Source organism: Aptenodytes patagonicus, chromosome 3 (genome assembly GCF_965638725.1).
Source record: "Aptenodytes patagonicus chromosome 3, bAptPat1.pri.cur, whole genome shotgun sequence".
In the NCBI taxonomy this organism is placed as follows: Eukaryota; Metazoa; Chordata; class Aves; order Sphenisciformes; family Spheniscidae; genus Aptenodytes; species Aptenodytes patagonicus.
Window position 1 is genome coordinate 28,323,712 of NC_134951.1, and position 22,627 is coordinate 28,346,338.

At 45.6% G+C, this 22,627-nt stretch overlaps 1 protein-coding gene across 1 annotated transcript in view; it reads left to right on the forward strand.

The window, feature by feature from the left end:
• The first annotated feature begins 5,978 nt into the window (after positions 1 to 5,978).
• LRRC1 (leucine rich repeat containing 1) overlaps positions 5,979 to 22,627 on the forward strand; it is a 75,724-nt gene continuing 59,075 nt past the window's right edge. The window contains exon 1 of the mRNA XM_076332946.1: positions 5,979 to 6,179. Coding sequence (XP_076189061.1) covers positions 6,021 to 6,179 — 159 coding nt within the window. The 5' untranslated portion in view covers positions 5,979 to 6,020. The remainder of the gene's footprint in view (positions 6,180 to 22,627) is intronic.

Here is a 22,627-nt window from a genome sequence, read left to right on the forward strand (position 1 = left end):
CTTGTGGTGATGTAACCACAATTTGTAACTGTATTTGTAGCTCTGTAATCAATAGGGGAACACTACCTGCTGCTTTTACAGCCCCTTTCTAAACAATTTAAATAAAAGCTGAAGAGTAAACGTGACCGGAGCCCTCAGCCAGCAGAACTGTGAAAAGAGAAGTATGTCAGTGCTAATTAACTCCAGCGCCCTGCCAGGCCTGGCTCTCAGCAGCTCTCCAGGCTGTAGTACAGTTGCTGCGGGTTCAGTAGCATTCCCATTTAATTTGGTCAGAGGGGGTGGGTAACTACTCCACCAGCAGCAATCGAGTGCTGGTTACATTATTAACCTCCAAACTGGTCCTGTTGCCTGTAGTACTTGGGTCTTTCTCCCTTCTTCACACTCTTCTTGTTTTGTCCCGGCTTCTCTGTGCTCTGTAATTGCATCTCTTTGTCTCTAATGAGGCTCGGGAAATCTGACGGGGGGAGGGAAGAAGTCTCGAACGCAGAAAAGGCTTCAGGAACTTGGCCTGCTTTATTTTTATTATTATTTTTATTTTTATTTATTGTATTTTTCCTAGTGTTAATTTAAATGGGTTTTGAACTATGAGCTTTATAAACTACTTAAACTGTGCTGATGCTAAAAACTATTTCCATCCGTTCTCTTTTTTTCCTCTCTACCCCACAATGTACTTTACTGTCAAAGTCTGATCCTGAATATTACTGCTTTCTTTGTAGCAGCACTAACCTCCTCTGCACTCACCCAAACCCATGGATATCCTTGCTTTAGGGCTTTTTATAAGAATCTCAACTTAAAACTTGGTGTTGTTTGCTTGAATTGCCTTTTGACAAGCCAGAAAGCAGCCTGTCCGAGTCGTGCCGAGGAGGGAGCGCTGCAACGTGACCTTGCTCGTGCTTCTTTCAAACACTAACTTCCAGGAATACTCCTGAGATCAGCCCAGCCTTATCTATATTTTTCATTTCATTGTCTGAATTCCTTAAAAGTTACATAAAACTAATTTTTTGTTCAGGAGCACACAGGATGATGGTATCTAGAAAGAGGAATAGGGATTTTCAGCACTGAAGGTCTTGGCTACGTACCCAGACCAGACGGGTAGTGATTGAAGGATGGCTGTTTGTTTGATAGACTGTAAGACATTAATTTTTCAGTCACGACCTGTCTCCCAAATTTCAACTCTGATGCGACTGTATGTGTAACTGGTACCCCTGCTGTCATTCCTAACAGAGAGCCCTGGAAGCACTGACCTGTTCAGCAGGGCGATCCCTTGAACGCAACACATCCCCGCCGGCAATCCCGTGCAGGAGAGCTTGCTCTTCTCCTGCTGTGTACGATGTGCTGCGAATAACTGGGGGTGCAACCTTTGTTTATATGCACCTTGACGCTGTTTAACAGGGGCAACAGTGACTGCCACAAAACCTGATGTGGGTTGCCCGATCACAGTGTGAATGGCAGAAAGAAATGTGAACTGTGGTATCGCGGCGAGAGCAGACTTCATCTGTTCCCCTCCGAAGCAGAGCTGTTAGAAGTCTGACCTTGTCCACCCAAGGCTGAAGAAAGTGGCCTGTCAGGAAAGAAGCACGAAGCTGCTCCCCACACTCATTCATTGCTCTCGCAAAAGAGGTAGTGGCATTACCTCTCTTACAGATTTCATATAGCTTGAAGACTCCTGGCATTGCTGGGAGAGTCTTAAAAATAATATTAAGTTGTCCCCAGTAACAAAAATTCAGCCAACCAATATATAAAAGTACTAAAATACTTTTAGAAGTACTAAAAAGGAAAAAAAAAAGTAGAAATTGAAAGATTTAAATAATAAAGCTCAAAAAAATAAAAAGAAAAGAAAAGAAAAAGAAGGTAAAACAGACCAAATGGTTATCAAATGGCAGTTTGGAGCCGGGTAATCCCCTGCAGAACTGGGAGAGCAACAGAACTTATTTCCTTCTGCACGCGAGTCCACCCCTTGGCTTGCCAGGGAAACGTGTAACGCAGCAGGACTGCAGCTATCAGAGAGGGCAGTACTCCTCCTGCCCCTGGGGGACACAATTGCCCCAAGTAAGAAGTTTGTCAGGTATGTGTTAGTACGAACCCTGGCAATTTGCTGTCCTCCTCTGCTTGCTCGCAACTTCTGTGTGCCTGGTTGTAGCTGCTAGTTACTCTATTGTATCACAATTCTTTTTTCCCACCCCTTTTCAAAGACCTCTCCTACCAAAACTTGCCCTGACATGAGGTCACTCTTCTTCTGGCCACACAAGATAGAGAACTGGTCTCTCCTTGGTTTAGGGAAGGGTTTTTTATTGCTGCTATTTCTTAGTGCAGCAGAACAATAGAGACTAGTAACTCATTACCCTGACCAACGCGGAACAGGTTTACTTGCTCAGGATGATGCTGTTAGCTGTGAGAATACTATTTCCTCAACAAAGGCACTGGTTCGCCTTTTGGCCTCCTTGATGCCTATTTCCATACCGTAGCCTCAGGCTGTATCTTCAGGTGTGCAGTGGATCAGGGCCACTAGCACTAATCTGATGTCCTAAGCTCCTAAGGATTTTATCAAAGACCCTATGACAGTAGCTGTCCATCTCAGAGAAGGGGAAGAGGCTCTTTATTCTCACTTTGAGTGTCAGCTGGTGAAGGCAGATCTCATAAATAAGTATTAAGCTCTCTTGCCATCACTGTCCCCTGGACTCCCTGACACTCATGAGAAGCATGCAAATAGTTTGCCTCATCCTTCATTAAAGTACCCCTGCTCACCCCACAGTCACTGTCACCCTCCTGTTACTGTCTAGACTTGTCACAGTGAGACCTAGTCATGAGACGCATGACAGCATCTGCAGAAGTGACACCTCATGCCAAACTTCATGTCCGTGTCATGCAAGAAAGCCTCAAACTGCTTACAAGCCTCCGAGAGATCAGCGTGCTGGGATCTGAAGCCCTCTCTGTCTGGAGGGTGTGCTGGGCATTTCTCCCACACGGCACAGAAGGCGGTGGGACGGAGAGCACTACAAGCTGGCATGAAATCCCTCCCACAGTGGCCACCGCTGGAGCTCTTGCCTGGTGTCAGGCTCAGCTGTGGGACAATGTGGATGCTTCCAGCCGAGCAGAAGATGCACAGGAGGTCTTGAAGTGCCACTCACAAGCCTGTTCTTAAGAGCTGGAGCTCAGGAGTCAACCTGTTCACCCTCCCGTTTGGCAATTAAGCAAGTCATATTTTTCTTCAATTTCAAATGCTTTCATGCCAGCCCATCCCTACGATGTAGTCCTATATAGGACTGCATGTCCTGTGCATACTGGGGGCAGTCAGCCGCAGCCCTCCCTTGTTCACCTGCCCTGCTGCATGGCTCCCCTGCAGTCCTGCTTCTCATTACAGATCGAGGAGCTGAATTTAGGCAAGGCGATCTTGGTAGCAGGTCTTGGTTGGTCTCTGCTGAGAGCACCCACGTTCCCTGCATCTGGTTCAAGACCTCCCATGTCAGAGCTTGGCTCAGAGCTGCCATGAGAAGCTTGATTTTCTGAACCTGGCCCCTCTGCTTGCCCTCAGGGAGGCACTTCTTCCAGCAGCTGGAAGAAGTGTGCTGGCAGAGCCCAGCTGGCCACCAGCTGGGACCCACCAAGAGCGATGGTGGTGGTCCTCCTCATCTCCACCTCTGAGATCAGCTGGCCAGCCTCCTGCATCCCTGCCTTTGCCAAGCTCTGTGCTGGTGCACAACACGTTTGTTTGATTTTCTCCCGTCTTGTAGTTATCTAATCTCCTGCCCTGGGGCTGGGAAGGCCTGAGAGCGCTGGTGTGTGCCCGCCCCGTTTCCAAGCGCACGTGAACACATTTATGAACGCTCCCTCTGTGGGTACTGCAGGAGCCGAGGAAGTCTTTGCCTCAAAATATTGTAGATATATTGAGAACACTAATCTCCAAGCCCTGCTCAGAATACCATTAGGTAATGATTTCCCTCTTGAGCGCAGGATGAAAAAGATCAGTTGCAGCTTTCTTTTTGCGTGTGCTATAAACGGTTTGTACACTAACAGTGGACGAAAATGATGTTGGAAACCCAGTTATGGTCCTCTGAGGTGAAATGTCGACACTTTCTCTCCCAACACGCATTTTTTGAATCATGGCACGGTCAGAAGTCAGGTCGTTCCTGTGGCTTTCTAAAAATCCACTTCAGTTCAGTTGTTATCAGGTCAGCAATACTTACAGTTCTTTCCCCGTGGGCTAGCAGATTTCTTTACATACTTTATTTAGCCACGTTGGGAGGTTCCACATTTTTTTTGTGATTTCTGGATATATTGATTGAAGAAAGAAATTGTTGGTTCTGACAGATTTTTTTAAGGTACTTATAAGAAAATGGTAACATCTTAAAAGTTTCTTGTTTTATAGGTCAGCAAAGAGTAACAGTACACAAAGTCCTAAAATGTCCTTTTTAAAACCAAAAATAGGCAGATCACTACAATTCCCACAGAAATTAAACAAGTGTAGCTTGCAAGATTTATCAGCTGATTTAAGAAAGAGCAACAATAAATACATTGCAATTTTATAAGACTAAGTATTGTCAGTACTGTGCAGGGATTGAAGAACAGAGACGACTACAATAAACTTCCCCCTCTCCCCTATTCCTGTGTCTGCACCCAGTTATAATTATGCAAGAAATTAGCAGTATTTCAAGAGCAGCTCTGATGTTAAGTGCCTGTTTTCAAAAGTATTTTATGTCACCGCGTAGATTACAAAATTGCTATTATGCAACCAGAGAGACGAGAGCCTCTGAAGCTGGGTTTTGCTGTTAGAGCTGAGCACACCGCCCCACTCACAGAGCTACGAGGAGGAGTGGGGCTGCGGGAGCCCGGAGCCGGCAGACACAGGCAGAGGGCTGCCGGTGTATTTACCTTCTGACCTTGCAATCAGCTCTTTTGAAAGTGGGTTTAAAAAACATTATTTAAGAAAGCCTTGAGGATAGTATATTGACTTTTTTTTTTTTTATTGTGCCACAGCAATGTAGTTTGAGAGGAAAAAGATAATCCACGGCCATGGTACCTAAACAGCGTTCCATGCATTTTATTGTGTTACTTTCCAGATAGCGTTGTGTTCCAGCAGTTGAAAAGAAAACGCTGGAGTACTCTGTGGACACTCCCGCTCGGTGATGTTTGCGACCACCTCAGGTGAGGAACAGCATGTCTGAAAGTAGGTAAAACGAGTGGCCCAGACCGGTTCCCGGCATTCCCAGTCACTTCAAACCGCGTTACACCGCCTGACCGAACGCAGACCCGTGCGTCCCCGTACCGCCGCCCGCAGCGATGGCAAACCGACCCGAGGCGGCTGCCCGGCAGCTGCGGGGGGAGCCTGGCGCGGCGGGCGGCGGATGCTGCGCCCCGGGACCCCCGGGACCCCGAGCGCAGTAGCCCCCCTGCCCCCGGCAGGGCTTTACACTTCCAGCCGGGGGAAACTCCGTGCCGGCGCGGCTTTCTCCTTGGCAGAAAGTTGTGCGGGCGCCCGCCCCCGGCTGCCCCGGGGCGAGGCGGCGCCGGGCGGGGGGTGCGTGCGGCTGGCCGCCGCCCCGGGCAGGCCGGCGGGCCGGGGCCGGGGCCGGGGCGGGGCGGCAGGGCCCGGCCCCGCTGATGTCAGCCGGGACGGGGGAGGAGAGGAGGGGAGGGGAGGAGGGGAGGGAGGGGGAGAGGGAGGCCGCCCGTGTTCCGGGTCAGGCGCGGGAATGCGCGGCGGTCGCCAGGAGCAGCGCTGCGGCCGGCGCCCCGCGATGCCCCTGCGGGGAGGGCAGCGGCCCGCCGAAGAGCAGTAGGGGGGCGCCCCCCGCCCCGCTCGGCTCCGGCTCCCGCCCATTGTTCTCCCGGGGCCGCCGCGCTCGCCCGGGGCCGCTTCCCGCCGCCGGCGGCGGCGCGCTGGATGCGGGTTGCCGCCGCCGGCTCGCCGGGACCCGCGCTGCGCGGCGGCGGAGGGGGCAGCGGCTCCTGCGGCCGGCGGGGAGGAGGGGGCGGCAGTGAGCGGCGGCGCCGCCCGCCCCGCGGCCCCCCGCGGCGGGGCGATGTTCCACTGCATCCCCCTGTGGCGGTGCAACCGCCATGTGGAGTCCATCGACAAGCGGCACTGCTCGCTGGCCGCCGTGCCCGAGGAGATCTACCGCTACAGCCGCAGCCTGGAGGAGCTGCTGCTGGACGCCAACCAGCTCCGCGAGCTGCCCAAGGTGAGCGGGGAGCGGGAACGGGGGGCGGCCCCCCCGGCGCCGGGGCCAGGCCGGTCCCGGTCCCGCCGCCGCCCGGGGCGGGGGTCGCAGGTGAGCGGCCCCGGCAGGTGCCCGCCGAGCTCCCCGGCCCGGGGCCGGCGCGCCCGCCCCGAGGCTGCGGTGAGGGGCTCCTGGAAGCCCTGGGGGTGCCGTGGCATGCCGGCCCCGGTCGGCGCCGCGCGGTGTGGGGCGGCCGGGGCCGTCAGTCTGTGGTAGTAACCCCAGGAGCTGAAGGAAGAGCCGGAGTCTCGGGTTAGCGTTTAGCGTTTCGCCGTAGTTTGATGGTAAATGAGCTTTCACGAGCAAAACCTGGAGATCCGCGTCTTACAGGAGGAAGAGTGCTGTTGGGAGGGCAGAGGGGTTAGGGCTGGAGTCACAGGATGTGAATATATGTTGTGATTAACATTCACGTCATCGGAATTACGAGACCTTGGAGGGTATGAAACCCTCCCCTTTTTTCCCCTTTCGATAGATACTGTCTGCTCTGTACATGGGGGAAAAAACCAAAACGCTCTAGCAGATAACAGCGTTCCCGTTTCTGCCTTCCACTCCTGGAAACTTCGTCATGCAAAACACGAGAGGCGAATAAGCTTTTTCTTTTTCTCGGTGTAAGTCCCGCACAGTTGTCAGTGTTTTGCTTCTTGCATGAAACATGTAGCCAGATTTTTGTGCATAATACTTTTTTGGTAGTATTTTCAAAGGTGAATTTACTTTCAATTTAACATGGTTTTGGGATGTCGAGGTGGTACCCGCCAGCGTGACTCGCCGGCTGGCACTTGCTGATTTTGCTAGAGAAACTCCCATCGGAGTAATTCCAGCGAGGCACTGTTCGACTCCACGGATACCGAGTGCGTGGGAGGTGTGATCAACGCTTGACTTGATGAACCAAGGGCATTTTTCAGTGTTTCCTCTTTAAACTTTGAACACCTGAGAAGCCTTTGGGTTGTGGTTGGTAGAGTTTGACACTGGAGGGGAAGTGTTATCTGGAAGCTGCACCTTAAAAGTGTGTGAACTCTTGCTAACTTGCAATCCAAGAAACTGAACTCACTAGCCGGAGAAATTTTCAAAAGCACCTTTGTTTCTACCTGAATCAAAGTTGGTCTGTTCATACCAAAACCTAAACAGTCTTACTTTTCTTCTTTTAAACTCGGTTCTCTCACATAAACTGGTTTTTTTCACTCTAGGTAGTAAGACTAATCATGGTGGAGTTTTCCTATAGACAGTAGTAAAGATGTTTGGTTGAACTGACGTACTAAATTTGGCTTTTTCTTTTGAAAATCCTAGGCGCAGGTTTGCATCTTGTTGTGACTGAGCTCTTTATCCTTCTGAAGTAGAGCAAAACTTGTTTACATAGTCTCCATGTGGGTGCTATTTTTACTTCCAGCAGTTTCTACTGGCTTTGTGCACAGACTAGAATCAGGAGTCTCTTTCTTTTTGTACCAGACTTTTCTTCTTAGTGTTGACTTTCAGGCTTGTACACTTCTTATTGCAGGGATACTGAATGTGCTTGTGACTGAAATCCCATTGAGACCTATGTCTCTCGTGTTGGTTTTTTTTTGTTTGTTTTTCTTAATAATAAATCCCCCACAAACTGGTAGCTATGTGCAAATGTAAACGATGGTGTTCATGGTATTATATGGCATTTATTTCTGTAAATAGAGTGCAACTATTCATTGTTTCTCCTCTTCCTTGAATTGTAATATATGAAATAGCCTTTTTTGTCCTGTGATGGTTTAAAAAGACTGCTTCTTCCCATTACTTCCATGTGAGTACATACTAAGTTCCATACATGTAAAAAATATCTGAGGGGGTAGAAAAAAAAATAACCAACCCAGGCTCCTTCGCATTACAGTGGAATCAAGCAAAAGTTGAAGTTAGAAAGAAGACTTTTTTTTTTTTAATGTGCATGGATCAGATTACAGGAGTGCCTAAATATACTGTAGGAATACGTTTGTGGGTTTTTAGCTGCACTAGGAGGAATCTGATGAAATACAACCGCAGAGACATACTTGTAGTATCTGTCCCGAGTACTTTGTGCCTTGTCAGCAATGCAGGAAGGCATTTTTATTAGGGCATCCTGCACAGACCTATGAACTTTCCTTGTCAGTTCCTTATTAATGTTTTCTGATAAATGGAATATAGTACCATCATCTCAGATAAGTGTTGACTCTGTAGGAGTTTCGGGTAGAAAAATGCAGCTGCAACCCTGGATGTGAAATTGATCTATTGAAGCTGGAAATGGATGGGAAGAGCCTTGTTTAAAATTGCTACCAGCAAATAGTTTTTAAAAGTTCTGCTATAGGAATCTGGCTGAGGAGAATAGAGGAAGATCTCTCTTTGGAAGGTAGCTACAGGGTACACTGTTCATTCTACTTTATATTAAAAGGGTAGCGTTGATGCAAACTACAGATACAGAATTGGAAATAAGTACAAAAAGCAGGGGTACACCATACCTCTTGCAGGGAAGACATGAGGGAAATCATTAGGGCATATAATTAACAAACTGTTAGGTCAGCATAGATCTTAGTGGTTGTTACACCCTTAATCTAGTGTAATGCATTATATTAGTCTTACCTTACCCCGATTAAGTTTTCTCTCTATATGCATAAAGGCAGTAACACAAAATCAAACTGTTTTTGGGCTCAGTTCAGGCCTAAACAAGTCAGGAGACTTGTTTAAGTCTCAGCGGCTGGCTAGCTACATGTTTTCCTGTACTTGATGAAGTCCTGAAGTTCACGGTGATCTGTGCCGATTCCTGGTGAATCATCTGTGGGCTGTGCTGATGCCGTAATATATCCCGTAACACCGATAAGGTGTTCGTGTCACTGAGATGGTTGTGATCCTGCTTAGGAAATTGCTGCTGTAAAGGCTTCCCTTGAAATCATGAAGAATCACCCTGTAGACTCTGTGACTTGCAGCAGAAGTTGCTATAGTTGGATAGACGAGGAAGACCCCAACTCTGCTGCCCTGCTCCTCATTCTATGCACTGGTAGTTCAGAGCTCGTCTTCCCAGTGTGGGCCGGTGTGGTCTGAAACGACTATTACAGCAGGCAGGAGGTCTTGAAACACTTCTCTGAAACCAAGTAGATATTGGTGAGTTCTTTTCCCACCTTTGCCATGCGGCAAGTCTGAGACAGTGATGATGGCTTTATCTCTAGACATCTGCTTTCCTTCCACTTGCACAATTTTTTTTGTCCCTTCAAGCATAAAGCTTTCTGAGGCAGGTAAGTATCAGCAGGTAGCACGTTGGTACACATGAACTCGCTGCACTTTTCTCAAGTTGATGGGGGAACTTGTGTTGGATGCACACGCTTCCCCCCTTCTCCCCTGTTTCTCCCTGCCCCCGTTTCTATTAAGTAGCAATGAATGGTGGTGTTTGGTTGGTTTGCTCCAATACACCAGTAAAAGAATACATTCTAATACACCCTAAAACCTCCATTTTGAGGTACAGAAGTAGTCTTAGGCTTTGTTTAATCTGCAGTCTTTGCTAGCATACTTAAAACCTCTATTATTCTAGAGGACAATAGAGCATGGTGTATGTCAGGGTGTTACTGAAAAAAACCCAACAAAACAAGCACACACAAAAGTCCCCTCAAAAGACAGAAGAGAACTTAAAGAATTGCTGTAGTGCCTCGATGGGAAAGGACTAGCAGAAAGACCCAGCAATATTGCTGCGTTGTATGTTACGAGAGTCATCTGAAGTATCCCAAGGAGGGGAGAAACAAGAAATGCACTTGAATTATTTTGAAAGAATTACTTTGTTGGTTTTATTTCTGTTGTGTTGGCTGACCAAAACGTATGGTAGAATTCTTCACCTCTTTCTAAGGGGAGAGGGGTAGGAAGGGTTCATCTGGAAAACATCTGAAAAGAAACGTCCAAGAAGCAGAGGGAGATGTCTTTGCTCCCCATTATTTCCACTCCTCCCCTTGTTTGCTCCCTTGTACATTAATGCATATGTGGACCAGGAAAAGAGTGGGCTAACTCAGTTTCTCTCACCCCCTTTTCCCTACAAATACCTTTTTTTCCTAAGCTATACCTGTCAGCCTCTCAGGAATACAAGTTAATAATTTATATTTGTACAGTATCATAGAATCATAGAATAGTTTGGGTTGGAAGGGACCTCTAAAGGTCATCTAGTCCAACCCCCCTGCCATGGGCAGGGACATCTTCAGCTAGATCAGGTTGCTCAGAGCCCCGTCCAGCCTGACCTTGAATGTTTCCAGGGATGGGGCATCCACCACCTCTCTGGGCAACCTCTGCCAGTGCTTCACCACCCTCAGCGTAAAAAATTTCTTCCTCATATCTAGTCTATATCTCCCCCGCTTTAGTTTAAAGCCATTCCCCCTTGTCCTGTCGCAACAGGCCCCGCTCAAAAGTTTGCCTCCATCTTTTTTATAAGCCCCCCTGAAGTACTGATAGGCTGCAATAAGGTCTCCCCAAAGCCTTCTCTTCTCTAAGCTGAACAGCCCCAACTCTCTCAGCCTTTCTTCATAGGAGAGGTGTTCCATCCCCCTGATCATTTTTGTGACCCTCCTCTGGACCCGCTCCAACAGGTCCATGTCTTTCTTATGCTGAGGGCTCCAGAGCTGGACGCAGTACTGCAGGTGGGGTCTCGCCAGAGCAGAGCAGAGGGGCAGAATCACCTCTCGACCTGCTGGCCACGCTTCTTTGGATGCAACCCAGGATACAGTTGGCCTTCTGGGCTGTGAGCGTACATTGCCGGCTCATGCCCAGCTTTTCATCCACCAGGACCCCCAAGTCCTTCTCGGCAGGGCTGCTCTCAATCCCTTCATCCCCCAGCCTGGACTGATACCGGGGGTTGCCCCGACCCAGGTGCAGGACCTTGCACTTGGCCTTGTTAAACCTCAGGAGGTTCACACGGGCCCACTTCTTGAGCTTGTCCAGGTCCCTCTGGATGGCATCTCGTCCCTCTGGTGCGTCGACCGCACCACTCGGCTTGGTGTCATCTGCAAACTTGCTGAGGGTGCACTTGATCCCACTGTCTATGTCATTGATGAGGATATTAAACAGTACCGGTCCCAATAAGGACCCCTGCGGGACGCCACTCGTCACCAACCTCCATCTGGACATTGAGCCGTTGACCACTACCCTCTGGATGCGACCATCTAACCAATTCCTCACCCACCAGACAGTCCACCCATCAAATCCATACCTCTCCAGTTTAGAGAGAAGGATGTTGTGGGGGACCGTGTCAAAGGCCTTACAGAGGTCCAGACAGACAACATCTGTAGCCCTTCCCGTGTCCACTGATGTAGTCACTCCATCGTAGAAGGCCACTAGGTTAGTCAGGCAGGACTTGCCCTTGGTGAAGCCACGCTGGCTGTCTCGAATCACCTCCCTGTCCTCCATGTGCCTTAGCATAGCTTCCAGGAGGATCTGTTCCATGATCTTCCCAGGCACAGAGGTGACACTGACTGGCCGGTAGTTCCCAAGCACAGTAACTTACAGATTTTTTATATAATTTTGCTACTGCACAGGGATCCTTTTGTTTTCCCATGTCAGTACACTGATTCGTTCCCCAGGTCTCCTTAACTGCTCTGCTGGATCCCTTCTTCCCTCACTCCCTAGTTACGTGATGGAGAACTTGTGCTTATGTTGACAGCGACCTTTCTTTGCCATTACCGCTGGTGTTTCAGACTCCTTGCCCCGCATGTTCGTACTTTCCCATCCTCCCCCGTCCTTGATGTCCCAGGATCTTGCTTACTTCCTCTGACCTAAACAGCTCTGTCTGCCTTGTTTCTGATTCTTTGCTTCCTCTCCTGTCCCTTCTGTGCCGGATTCTCGACTGCCCTTGCAAACATTTTTTCTCTTTTCTTTGCACTCTGCTCTTTCCCCTTCCCTTCTACTGCCTCCCAGGTTCCCTCTTCTGCTCTTGCCCTTCCTGCAGGATGAGCCAGCCTGGTGGGGTGTGCTGGAGGCGCAGGCTGTGTACGATTAAGCTGCTGGTGGTTTTCCACAGTATTGAAGTTTCTCTAGCCTTTCTTGGCAGATGTGGCTGTTTTCCCACAGAACAGCAATTTCTAGCTGTCAGCATGCTTCTCACCACTTCTGCTTTACAAGACAAATTAAAGAGCTGCACCCTTCGGTCTCAAAAGGAAGGGCTTTGTATAGGGCCAGTGGTAGAGTGTGGCTCTTGCTTAAATAATTCCTTCTCCTGTGTTGGATCCTAAGTGCCTTCTGTTGAATATTTAGTGTATCTGATTTGAGTGGAAAAAACATAGTATATGGTCACTAGTGTGCACAGAGTGACTTAAAAATGTAGTTTGTGTTTTTTTTTTTTTTTGTAAACCTGTACCATTTTTATTTTCCTTAGGAGTGAAAACTTGAAGCCTTTTTCAACTCAAGCTGTAATGTGTAGTATATCATTTGCTGCATGTCAAAAACTATACTTCACTGAAGAGTAGGCTTTCTGGCAAATTGCTTTGATAGAAGAAAATAACACATTCTACATGATGCATTTCAATAGCTTCTTTAATGAAAAGCGTCAGATAAAACTAAAATGCTTTCAGTTCTATAGATCAGTCTGTAGTTGATGAAATGTTGTTTCCTACTCCTGTACATTAGAATTTAGGGGCCAGTACATCCTGTCAACGTAATTTCTCCGTGCATGGAATTTGCAGTACGAAACTGGGTCTCTGCATATTTTTTTTTCACTGGTAAAAAAAAAAAAACAAAGAAATATCTTATGAACCTTTGAATGCAGTATTATATTTTGGCTTTTATATTAAATCACTAGCATTCTTGGCATTGGTGGGTGGTGGAAATAGCTTATAACTCTTGTTTTGCTGCTGTTTTGTCTTGCCGCTGCTCAGTTGTTTTACTCAAAGGATGAAGACCACTTTCCCGTGAGACTTTTTGCAGATGTTGTTTATGTGAAAACTCCAATGGCAAAAAAAAATTAATTCAAAATTTTATGTATACACTTAGTTTAGCTTAAGAGTCTGCTGAACTCTTCCTTCTTTTGGGAATGATTTTTATGTAGTGTTTGTAAACCTAATCTGATGCAACTCTGAATCGTTTCACTTCTCTGAGCTTACAGATTGTATCTGTCATCTGTAATTTTTCTTCTTGGTGTTACATGCTAAAGCTTCTCTGTAGAATTATTTGATCGATGTGAGACCCCTTCCCCGAGAGACCTGGTTAAACCCTGGCCTCCTCCCGTGCCCCGGTTTCTGTGTTAGAGAAGCCGATGGTGTGCTGCTGCTTGGCATTCGGCTTAGGCAGTGTCTGTATCTCTTTATTATGTGTGGTGTTGAAATCCAGGGTGCTGTTATCGTACCAAAATCTTGTGAAAGCTCCTTAAGAAAAAGTCCCTCTGTTCTTCCCATACCACACCTCTTTCTCAGGGGAAAAAAAAACTTTTAGACTAAATTTCACTATTCTACCATAGTTTCTCCCATTATGCAACCATAAGCCTGAAAGACGCTTGCTTGGTCAATGGCCAATAATCTGCTGTGGAAGGAGATGATATCATCCTATACCTCTCTTTAAATTTGTGCTTACGGGTTGTAACCATCCCTTCTTAAGATGTAAACATCTAGAAGCTTTATTTCCTTTTTTCAAATTTATAGATCTTATTGGGATCACAGAGACGTGGTGGGGTATCTCACATGACTGGAGTGCTGCAATGGATGAATACAGGCTCTTTAAGAAGGACAGGCCAGGAAGGCAAGGACGGGGAGTTGCCTTTCATGTGAGAGAGCAGCAGGGGTATGTGAAGCTTTGCCTTGGGATGGATGATGGGCCAGCTGAGAGCAGGCTGGGATTAGCAGGCGACATTGTTTTGGGTGTCTGCTGTAGAATGCCTGATCAGGAGGAAGTAGTAGATGATGCCTTCTTCAGATAACTGGAAGAAGCCTCATGTTCGCAGGCCCATGTCCTCATGTGGGTCTTGAACCACCCTGACATCTGCTGGAAGGACAACGCAGTGGGACATAAGCAATCCAGGAGTTCTCTGGAGTGCATCGATGACTTTCTAATATAGGTGATCAAGAAGTCAATGGACAGAGGTGCTCTGTTGGACCTCATAAACAAGAAAGGACAGGTTGAGATGTGGTGGTCAGGGTTGCAGTGGCTGTAGCGACTGTGAGATGGTGGAGTTCAGGATCCTTAGAGGAGGGAACAGGGCAAAAAGCAGCATCACAACCCTGGACTTCAGGAAACAGACTTGGGCATGTTCAGGGATCTGCTTGGAGGTGGTTGATAAGAAAGAAGTTTATGCTACCATTCAGAGGGACATTGACAGGCTGGAGAAATGGGCAGAGAGGAATCTCATGGAGCTCAGTAAAGAGAAATACAAAGCCCTGCACCTGGGGAGGAGTAACCCCATTCTCCAGTACAGGCTGGGGGCCAACCATCTGGAAAGCAGCTTTTCAGAAAAAGGCCCTGGATGACCTAGTGGACAAGTTGACCATGAGCCAGCAATTCTCCCTCATGGCAAAGAAGGCCAACGGTATCCTGGGCTGCATTAGGAAAAGCATTGCCAGCAGGTGATCCTTTCCTCTGGCCAGCATTGGGGGAAACACACCTGGAGTGCTGTGTCCAGTGCTGGGTTTCCCAGAAGAAGAGAGTCATGGGCATACTGGACTGGGTCCTGCAAAGGGTCACAAAGACTATTAAGGGCTTGGAGCGTCTGTCATGAGAAGAGGCTGAAAGAGCTGGGATAGTTTAACCTTGAGAAGAAAAAAGCTCACAGGATCTTATTGGTGTATATAAATATCTGATGAGAAGGTGTAAAGAAGACAGAGCAAAACTCTTCTCGGGGTGCCCTGTGATATTATAAGAGGCAATGGGCACAGACTGAAACACAGGAAGCTGTCTGAAATAAGAAAACACTTCTTTTTTACTGTGAGGGTGGTCAAACACTGGCACAGGTTGCCCAGAGAGGTTGTGGAGTCTCCATCTTTGGAGATGCCCAAAACCTGACTGGACATGGTCCTGGGTGACCTGCTCTAGGTGATGCATGCTTTGAGCAGGGGGGTTGGATGGACTAGGTGATCTCCAGAGGTCCCTTCCAACCTCAACTGTTCTATGATTCTGTAGAGGACATATCAAGGATTTTACCTGTCTTTAGCTTTGAAGTTTTTAATGATGCAAATACAATTGTCATGTTTTTCACTGTTTACTCACCCTCAAATGTTTAATTGCGTTTTGATGTTGATAATGTCATGGTGTTTTTGCACATCTTGCTGTAAATCCTTGCAGAAATACCACTTTATGATTTGAACAAGCATATACTTCCAGTTAATTAATATCAGAGAGAGAACTATGCCACTGTGTGAAACTGAAGTAGACTATATGCACACAGTAAAGGTAGTTTTACTGAAAGTTTAAGAATTTTTTTTCAGTATGACAAATGCTATGTAGAATACTTTCTAACAACACCTGCAACTTTATAACTTCAGTGTCTTGAGAATACTTACCTTTTGGAAAAACCTTTTGTAAGCATAGTCAATTAGTACTAGTATGCAATGCATGCTTGAATTATTAAAATAATGGTTTGTAGAGAAGCAACATTGGATCCTTATACTAACATCCTGCTAAACATAGAGCACTGTGTTGAAGGCTCCAAATAAGTTTATTATCAGATAAATATCTCTAGTTTTTCTGCTAGCTTCCAGATTCTTCTGTTGTATTGCTTAAGACTTGAAGAAAAGTACTGTGCCTTTTGACATCAAATTTGAAAGACCACAGTCTGATGGGAGCAGAGGGAGAACAGTCCGGTGTCCTTTACGAAGTCTGACTTCCCTGTTAATGTCCCTGAGATTGTTCAGAAGATTTTGAAGTCTGCTTGGTTTGAAATATTTTCTAACGGCAGTTTTTTTGTAGTAACAGCTGAGTTCTACTGATTTTTGGCCCCAGTTGGAATGAAAGTAATTAGGTGGTTACGTTTCAATACTTTTAACTTTTTTTTTCTGTAAGGGATGTATTGTTGTAGTAAATTGGTAGCATCCTCCTCTCTGTGTGATGTACACAGATAAGACAAGGTTTGTGGGCAGAGATTCTACATCTGTAGCTCTAAAATAAATTTTATGATTATACATAGAGTTATTTTTCTAATTATATCAGTTGGTCTAAAAAAAGATGTTACCTCCTGTCAACAATCTTGTATACTGGAAAAATGCATGCTACAAATTCATTAGTGAGATTAAATGTGGGGTTTTTTTGTTGTTTTGTTTCTCCAAATGGCAAATGCATTTAACTGCAATGAATCCATATTTTGTTGTAGCAGATGTTTTCTGGCCTCTCTTAAAGGTAGAGATAGTCCCTCCCTCTGCTGTACTCCAACGGATATGGCATCAAGTGCTCTTTAACCTTTGTTGCCTCTGCTTAATTGACAGAAAAGGGAAAGTAAATCCTTGCCTGCCAGGAAACAGTATGAGGCAACCTGTTCAATGCATCGCTCTGTAGAGCAGCATTTTGATTCAGTGCTGCAGTATATTGTTTTTTGAGAGTGGATAGTCCCTTGTTCGTTTTTTAAAATGGGTGGTAGCAACTGAGACTAGGACCTGCAATTGGCCCATCGTTGACTGTAGTTCAGAAAATGGCAGGTGCTTTGGAAATAGGGGCCAGAAACGTAGCAGGTAGATGTTGAATGCCAGCTTCAATGAGGCATTGGTTATCATTTTTGCTCTGTCTCCTGTAGACCCTTCCCCCACAACCCTTCTGGCTGGCTGATCCTTCGTATCGGGCTTTAAAGCATTCATTGGAGGGGGAGGTAGCAGTTGCAACGTCTGGTTCTGTTTAGGGTATGTGCCCATGAACTGTGATCTTTCATTAATACTTTCTCTTGTTGTGAAATCTAGTAATTTTATTAATGTTTTGTATGGATTCATACTTGAATGTCTGCCCCTATGCTGCCTTCCATTAAATATTCATGATGACAAAGTTGGTGCTAGGATGCTGCAAGACCAAAGTACAGCTTCAACATATTCTATGAACATGGCTTGGGCATGTGAAACAATCTTTCACCGTGCCAAAATTCTGTAGCAGTTCTGGTTTTGCCATGAAACATGTGAAGACAGAATTGGATACCTCAGCTGTGTGGAGCAGTTGTCCGTTTGCCGGCTTGCCATCTAGCAAGCGGGCAGAGGTCTGCATACCGTGATCCATCACCAGCTGCTGCTGCATCCCCTCATGGCTTGAGAGGAAATCCATTGGCTGCTTCCAGTAACACTTTGATACAGAGTCATCAACTGCATGATGACTCTGCTGTGCTGCGCTGTGAATTAGTCCCTGCCCTCAGAAATCATTTCAGTATCTCACTTAGTACTTTATTTGAAAATTAAAGTGTGTTTGGCCCAAAGGACCACGTGGGATCCCTGTTGCCCTCACCACCTGTCCCTGCTCACAGGTGAAAGCAGGTGGAGTGACTTGAGGGATCTTGATGTAATGCCCATATTAGACTTCACTGGAGTCTGCCAGGAGCTCGTTACACACTTCATGAATCCGGAGTAGGATCCAGCTTCCTCTATGTTTCGTTGTGCAACCAATTAGGATGTGCTTCTAGGGGAAGGTGTCTGTTTTCTGTGTTCTTGCTGGTTTTCCTCAGTGCTCCCGCTCGTGCTACTGGCGGGAGTCTCTGGGATGGATTTTAAGATGGCGATGTACAGGATTGCATCCTAGAAAGACTTTTTTGCTTACAAGTTAGTTGTGGCTTTTGACGGGGTGTGCCTTGAGTTTTCAGTGGAGGACAGGCTCGCTGTGAATGTGAGCATGGCCGTGGTTCTCATCAACTCCAGGCTGGTATGTCCGCTGGCTGACTTCGGAGTAGAAGCAATGTCTGAAATCCCACCAGTTGCTTAGCGTAGGACACTGAGTGTCCTGTGCTCTTGGAATCCTTAGCACTGAGTGTCCCCTGTGGATGGTCTTTCAAAGAGTTGACTAGCGATGACTTCTACGACAGTGGGGTGGGGGAGGAATGAGGAAAAGCTCGCCCCTCCCTCTTTGCCTTTGCCCTTCGGACAGATGGGGGGAATGTGTTTGTATGTATGCCTGTACCAGAGCCTGGTTATTAAACGCATCCCCAGGAAGCAGAACACTTGAACTCAGTGCTGCTTCTGCCTTACGTGATTTAACCCTTGTTCTCCTCACAGTGTCCTGACCGCCAAGCAGTGTGTTCACCTAAAGAAAGGTTGTGCTTCCCCTGCTCCCTTGCTGAAGCCATGCAACAGTGCAGGCAAAAAAATAACTTCCAGGGTCCAAAAGCAAGTGATTGGGGACCTTGTTGGAGAGCTGGAGAGCGTTGTGCCAGCCATGCTGCGAGGTTATTTCATGGATTTGATGCCTTATCTTGTTCACTGCTTTGCTTACCAAAACGAAATTGCAGCTTCTGCTTGTGTTTGCCTGAAGAAAAACCTTTTTCTGAGGTCTTTCTGAGGCGGTATAAAAAGGGTGGGAGAAGGATTGATTGCAATTTCCCTTATCCAGCGACTGAAGGAGGACACGTAGCTGGTGAATGGAAGTGAACAAATAAAGTAAAGGCTTCCCCATTGATTTTTGTTCACAACATAGGAGAAGAAAATGGAGCCTCGAGTAAGATTTGAAGCAGGAATGCAATTAGGAGGTAAACTATGTTTAAATTACTGTGTGTCGCTTTTTAATTCTAAAGCACAGATATCCTTTAGCTGGTCAGTTATAGGTTTGGAAAATAGGTGAAACAAACATAGATGGTGTTTAAGAAACAGGACCTAGTAATGTACTGTGTCTTGGTCATTTCCCTAATTCCTGTTTGAATATAATACTGTAATTTCCTGAAGAAGCCTTAAAAGCTGAGGCAGCATGCCTATGTTAAAAATCCGTATTGGTGTCTAAGGGAAATTTGACATAAGAGCAAGTACTCACAAATTTTTAAGCTTGTCAGCAACAGCTCAAGTGTCTGCACCAAAAAAAAAAAGAAAATCTCTTTCTATCCTGTGTGAATATAACCCTGAAACTGGAGTTGATTTGCAGTTTTCTTCCTTCTCTCCCTGTTGGTCTAATTTCTGCTGCTCATGCTGGCCCATCTCAAATATTAGGCAGTGGATTTCATTAAAGTATCTAATTTTAATTCTCTTTGCTGCTAGTAGTGGCCTTTTTATGGAAACGTTTTGCTTAACACAGTAAGCATTTAGTTATGCTACCTGTGCCAAGTGGGTTTGGAGTTTGACATGTCACTAGCACTGGAAAAGCTCTAGCAGTGAGATGTTGCTCCTCCCCTTAAACAGTGTTAGCTGCAAGTAGGTCTTCGTGCCCTCCTGTGTTTTTTATTTCAGCTGCCTATTGTTTTCATCTATTTCCTTTTTTTTTTTTCTCCCCATTAGGAAAGGTGCTGAAGCATTCAGGCAAGATTCTTTGGCATGAATGTTGTTTGTTGCAGGAGTGAACCATTGAAAGAAAGCCAGAGACATGTGTTGTTTTGGCCACTTTCTCAGGAGAAAATACTGAGTTTTATCAATCCTACTAGTTTGGCTTAATTCTGTTAACTTTTATTTCTAGGATCAAGAGTGCCAGTTGTAGCGGTATTCTTTAAAAAAAAAAAAAAGTATAAAAAATAAGGACGGTGGGATCACACTGTCTGTTTATACTTTTCAGGGAGTCACACACTTATCTCTTTTTTTTTTTTTTCTTCCGTTGGCTGACATCAACCCAATTTTGCCAGAATAAATTTTTTTAAAAAATATGTGGCTGGGTGTAGGAGAGAGACTTGGTTAGTTTTCCAGTGCGAGAAGGGCTCTATTCAAGATGTGTGTTCTTAGAAAATCCATATAAGAGAAAGCTCTATAAATTCTTTGACAGCAGGGAAAGCTTCAACTGAAGGTTGGGAATTGCCGCTAAATAGAAAGTTGTAGGCTTCTTTAGTGCTGATGCTCATGGAATTATTTGTCTCATTGAAGCACTATTAATTAGGCTGGCTAAACTAAACAGCCTTAAAAGTGTTGCCAAGATACTCGTAGAGATGTCGGGTCTGCAATCAAAACCTGCTATTACAGCATGCTGGGTGGATGTGCCGCTCTGGCCAACAACCCCATTGCACTTTGGTTCGTGTTAGAGCTTTTCAAATAGAGGCTGAACTGTGTCTGATACATTGAATTAGGAACGTGTTTCTGGTTGGCATATATTTAAGAAATTGCAGTTATTTATATATATGTCTGTATATATATAGACATTTGTTGAACTCTATTCAGTAAGCTCTTAATTCTCTTTCTTCCCTGTGCTCTTTTTGACAGGTAAAACAAATATGGCAAAAAGGAGGTGCTTGCTTCTCCAGTAGTGCTTTAGAGCACTAATGATGTGCCTTGGATAAAGGAAGAATAGTTACTGAAATGGGAGTAGGATGTACTACACATGCAAGAGTGATTGAGTTCTGTAGTTTAAAGGAAAAAACCAAGAAGTTCAAAGAAGTGCCATTCATGTAACTGCAGTTTCTGATTTTTATCTAGGAAACGGTGTCATTCATTAAAAATTGTTATGCAAACCAGAAATAAAGCTCCCAGTTCATTTTTCTTTTAAGTAGTCAGTTAAAGAAACAGGAATGCCTTTAAATATTGTGTAATTTTGTTTGTTGCACACATGTGCTCTGCACATTTAATAAATATATACAACACTGACACGTGGTGCGGTGAGGACCCTCAAACCTTCCTAGGGATGCCCACCCCTTAACAGCTTTTTGATGTTCCTTCTGTCTTTTAACCATGTTCCTTCTGTCTTTAACCATGTTCCTTCTGTCTTTTCTCACTTGCCATTGTTGAGCATCTTTGGCAAGGACAACTGTTGGTTATGAGAAGATTTGTAGTAGAACATCAATATTTATAACTGTTATATAGTTTAGCAGCTACACGCTGGCTGAGGAACACTTTGGCAAGTATTTATTTTGGACAGTGTTAGGACAGATTGGGATCTCTTCTGTGGAGTGTACTCCTGCTGTGTTTTCACAAAAGTATCTTTAAGTGCTTTTCTAAGCTTCTGATGGATTCTTGGTTTAGTTACATTAATAAATATTTAGCAAAAGGTATGCATTTGTTTTAGAAGATTAAAAAAATGTTAATGATATGAAAATGCAGTTATGGATCTTGTGAGGACAAAAAAGGATTAAAAAACCATTTGTGGCTATTCTAATTGTAATATTTGTTTTTAGGGAGCTAGAAATGTGGAATTGTAAAGGTTTTTTATCTTCCTCTTACAATTTCAACTCTGTTATCAAAGGCCTTTAATGCTTGGGGGGGGGGGAAGGAGTGCCATTCTGACTCAAAAAATGCCTTTGTATTTTTGCATTCAGATCTGGTGCATCTTTTGACTCCTGAGTGTTTATAAACTTTTTAAAGCTTTATCCTTTTTATTCCCGAAAAGGAACCCATGTTTTTGAGGGAAAACACATTAATTTCAGTTGTGTTTTATTTTTCTGTGACAAGGAACAACAATGTATGTTGAAGGATTGGTGCTGAGGTTGCAAAACCTTGCTCTTACACCCAGGATCATAAACCAGGCTTTAAGACACTCAAACTAAGATTGAAAACCTGTATTGTAACACAGATTAGTAAGACTGTAACACAGATTAGTAAGACTGTGCTTTTACCTTGTGTCCTAGTAAGATGCCTGTCTTACTGCCACTTTTTGTGTCAATCTAAGACAGAATTGAGTGACATTCAGAGCACACACTCCAGCACCTAAATAAAATAAAAGAATAATTTAAAAAAGTGCTAATTTCCAAGAAAGGATTGCAGGTGATTAAATGTAAGCAGATATCCCAAACTTACTAGCATCTTCCAGTTACCCTGAGGGGCAGAACCTATGAAGATACAGGCACGCACACATATCACGAGTGGGTGAGATGCACAGGTTCTGACTGCTGGGCAAAAATGCCTGTGCAGTCTGGGGGCACAAAACACTCGAAATTTGAGGAGTCCAGTCAGTTATGGTCAAGATGACTTGTATATAAAGTCATTTAATTCTGCACAAATCCTCACTACTTGCAGTCACTCTCATTCAGAGGCCTGCCTGGAAGAGAGGAAAGCTGTGATGAGATAAAGAGCTCTCCAGCTTTCCTAGGGATGCTGTTGTGGTTTCACCCGGCAGGCAGCTAAACACCACACAGATGTTCGCTCGCTCCCCCCCCCGTCCCCCCCGCCCCCACCCAGTGGGAAGGGGGAGAGAATCGGGGGAAAAAAAAGTAAAATTTGTGGGTTGAGATAAAGACAGTTTAATAGGCCAGAAAAGGAAGGCAAAATAACAATAATAATAATGATAAAAGAATATACGAAATAAGTGATGCATGATGCAATTGCTCACCACCTGCCAAACGATGCCCAGCCAGTCCCCGAGCAGCGGTCACCGCCCCCTGGGCCAAGTCCCCCCAGTTTATATACTGAGCCTGATGTCATATATTATGGAATATCCCTTTGGCCAGTTTG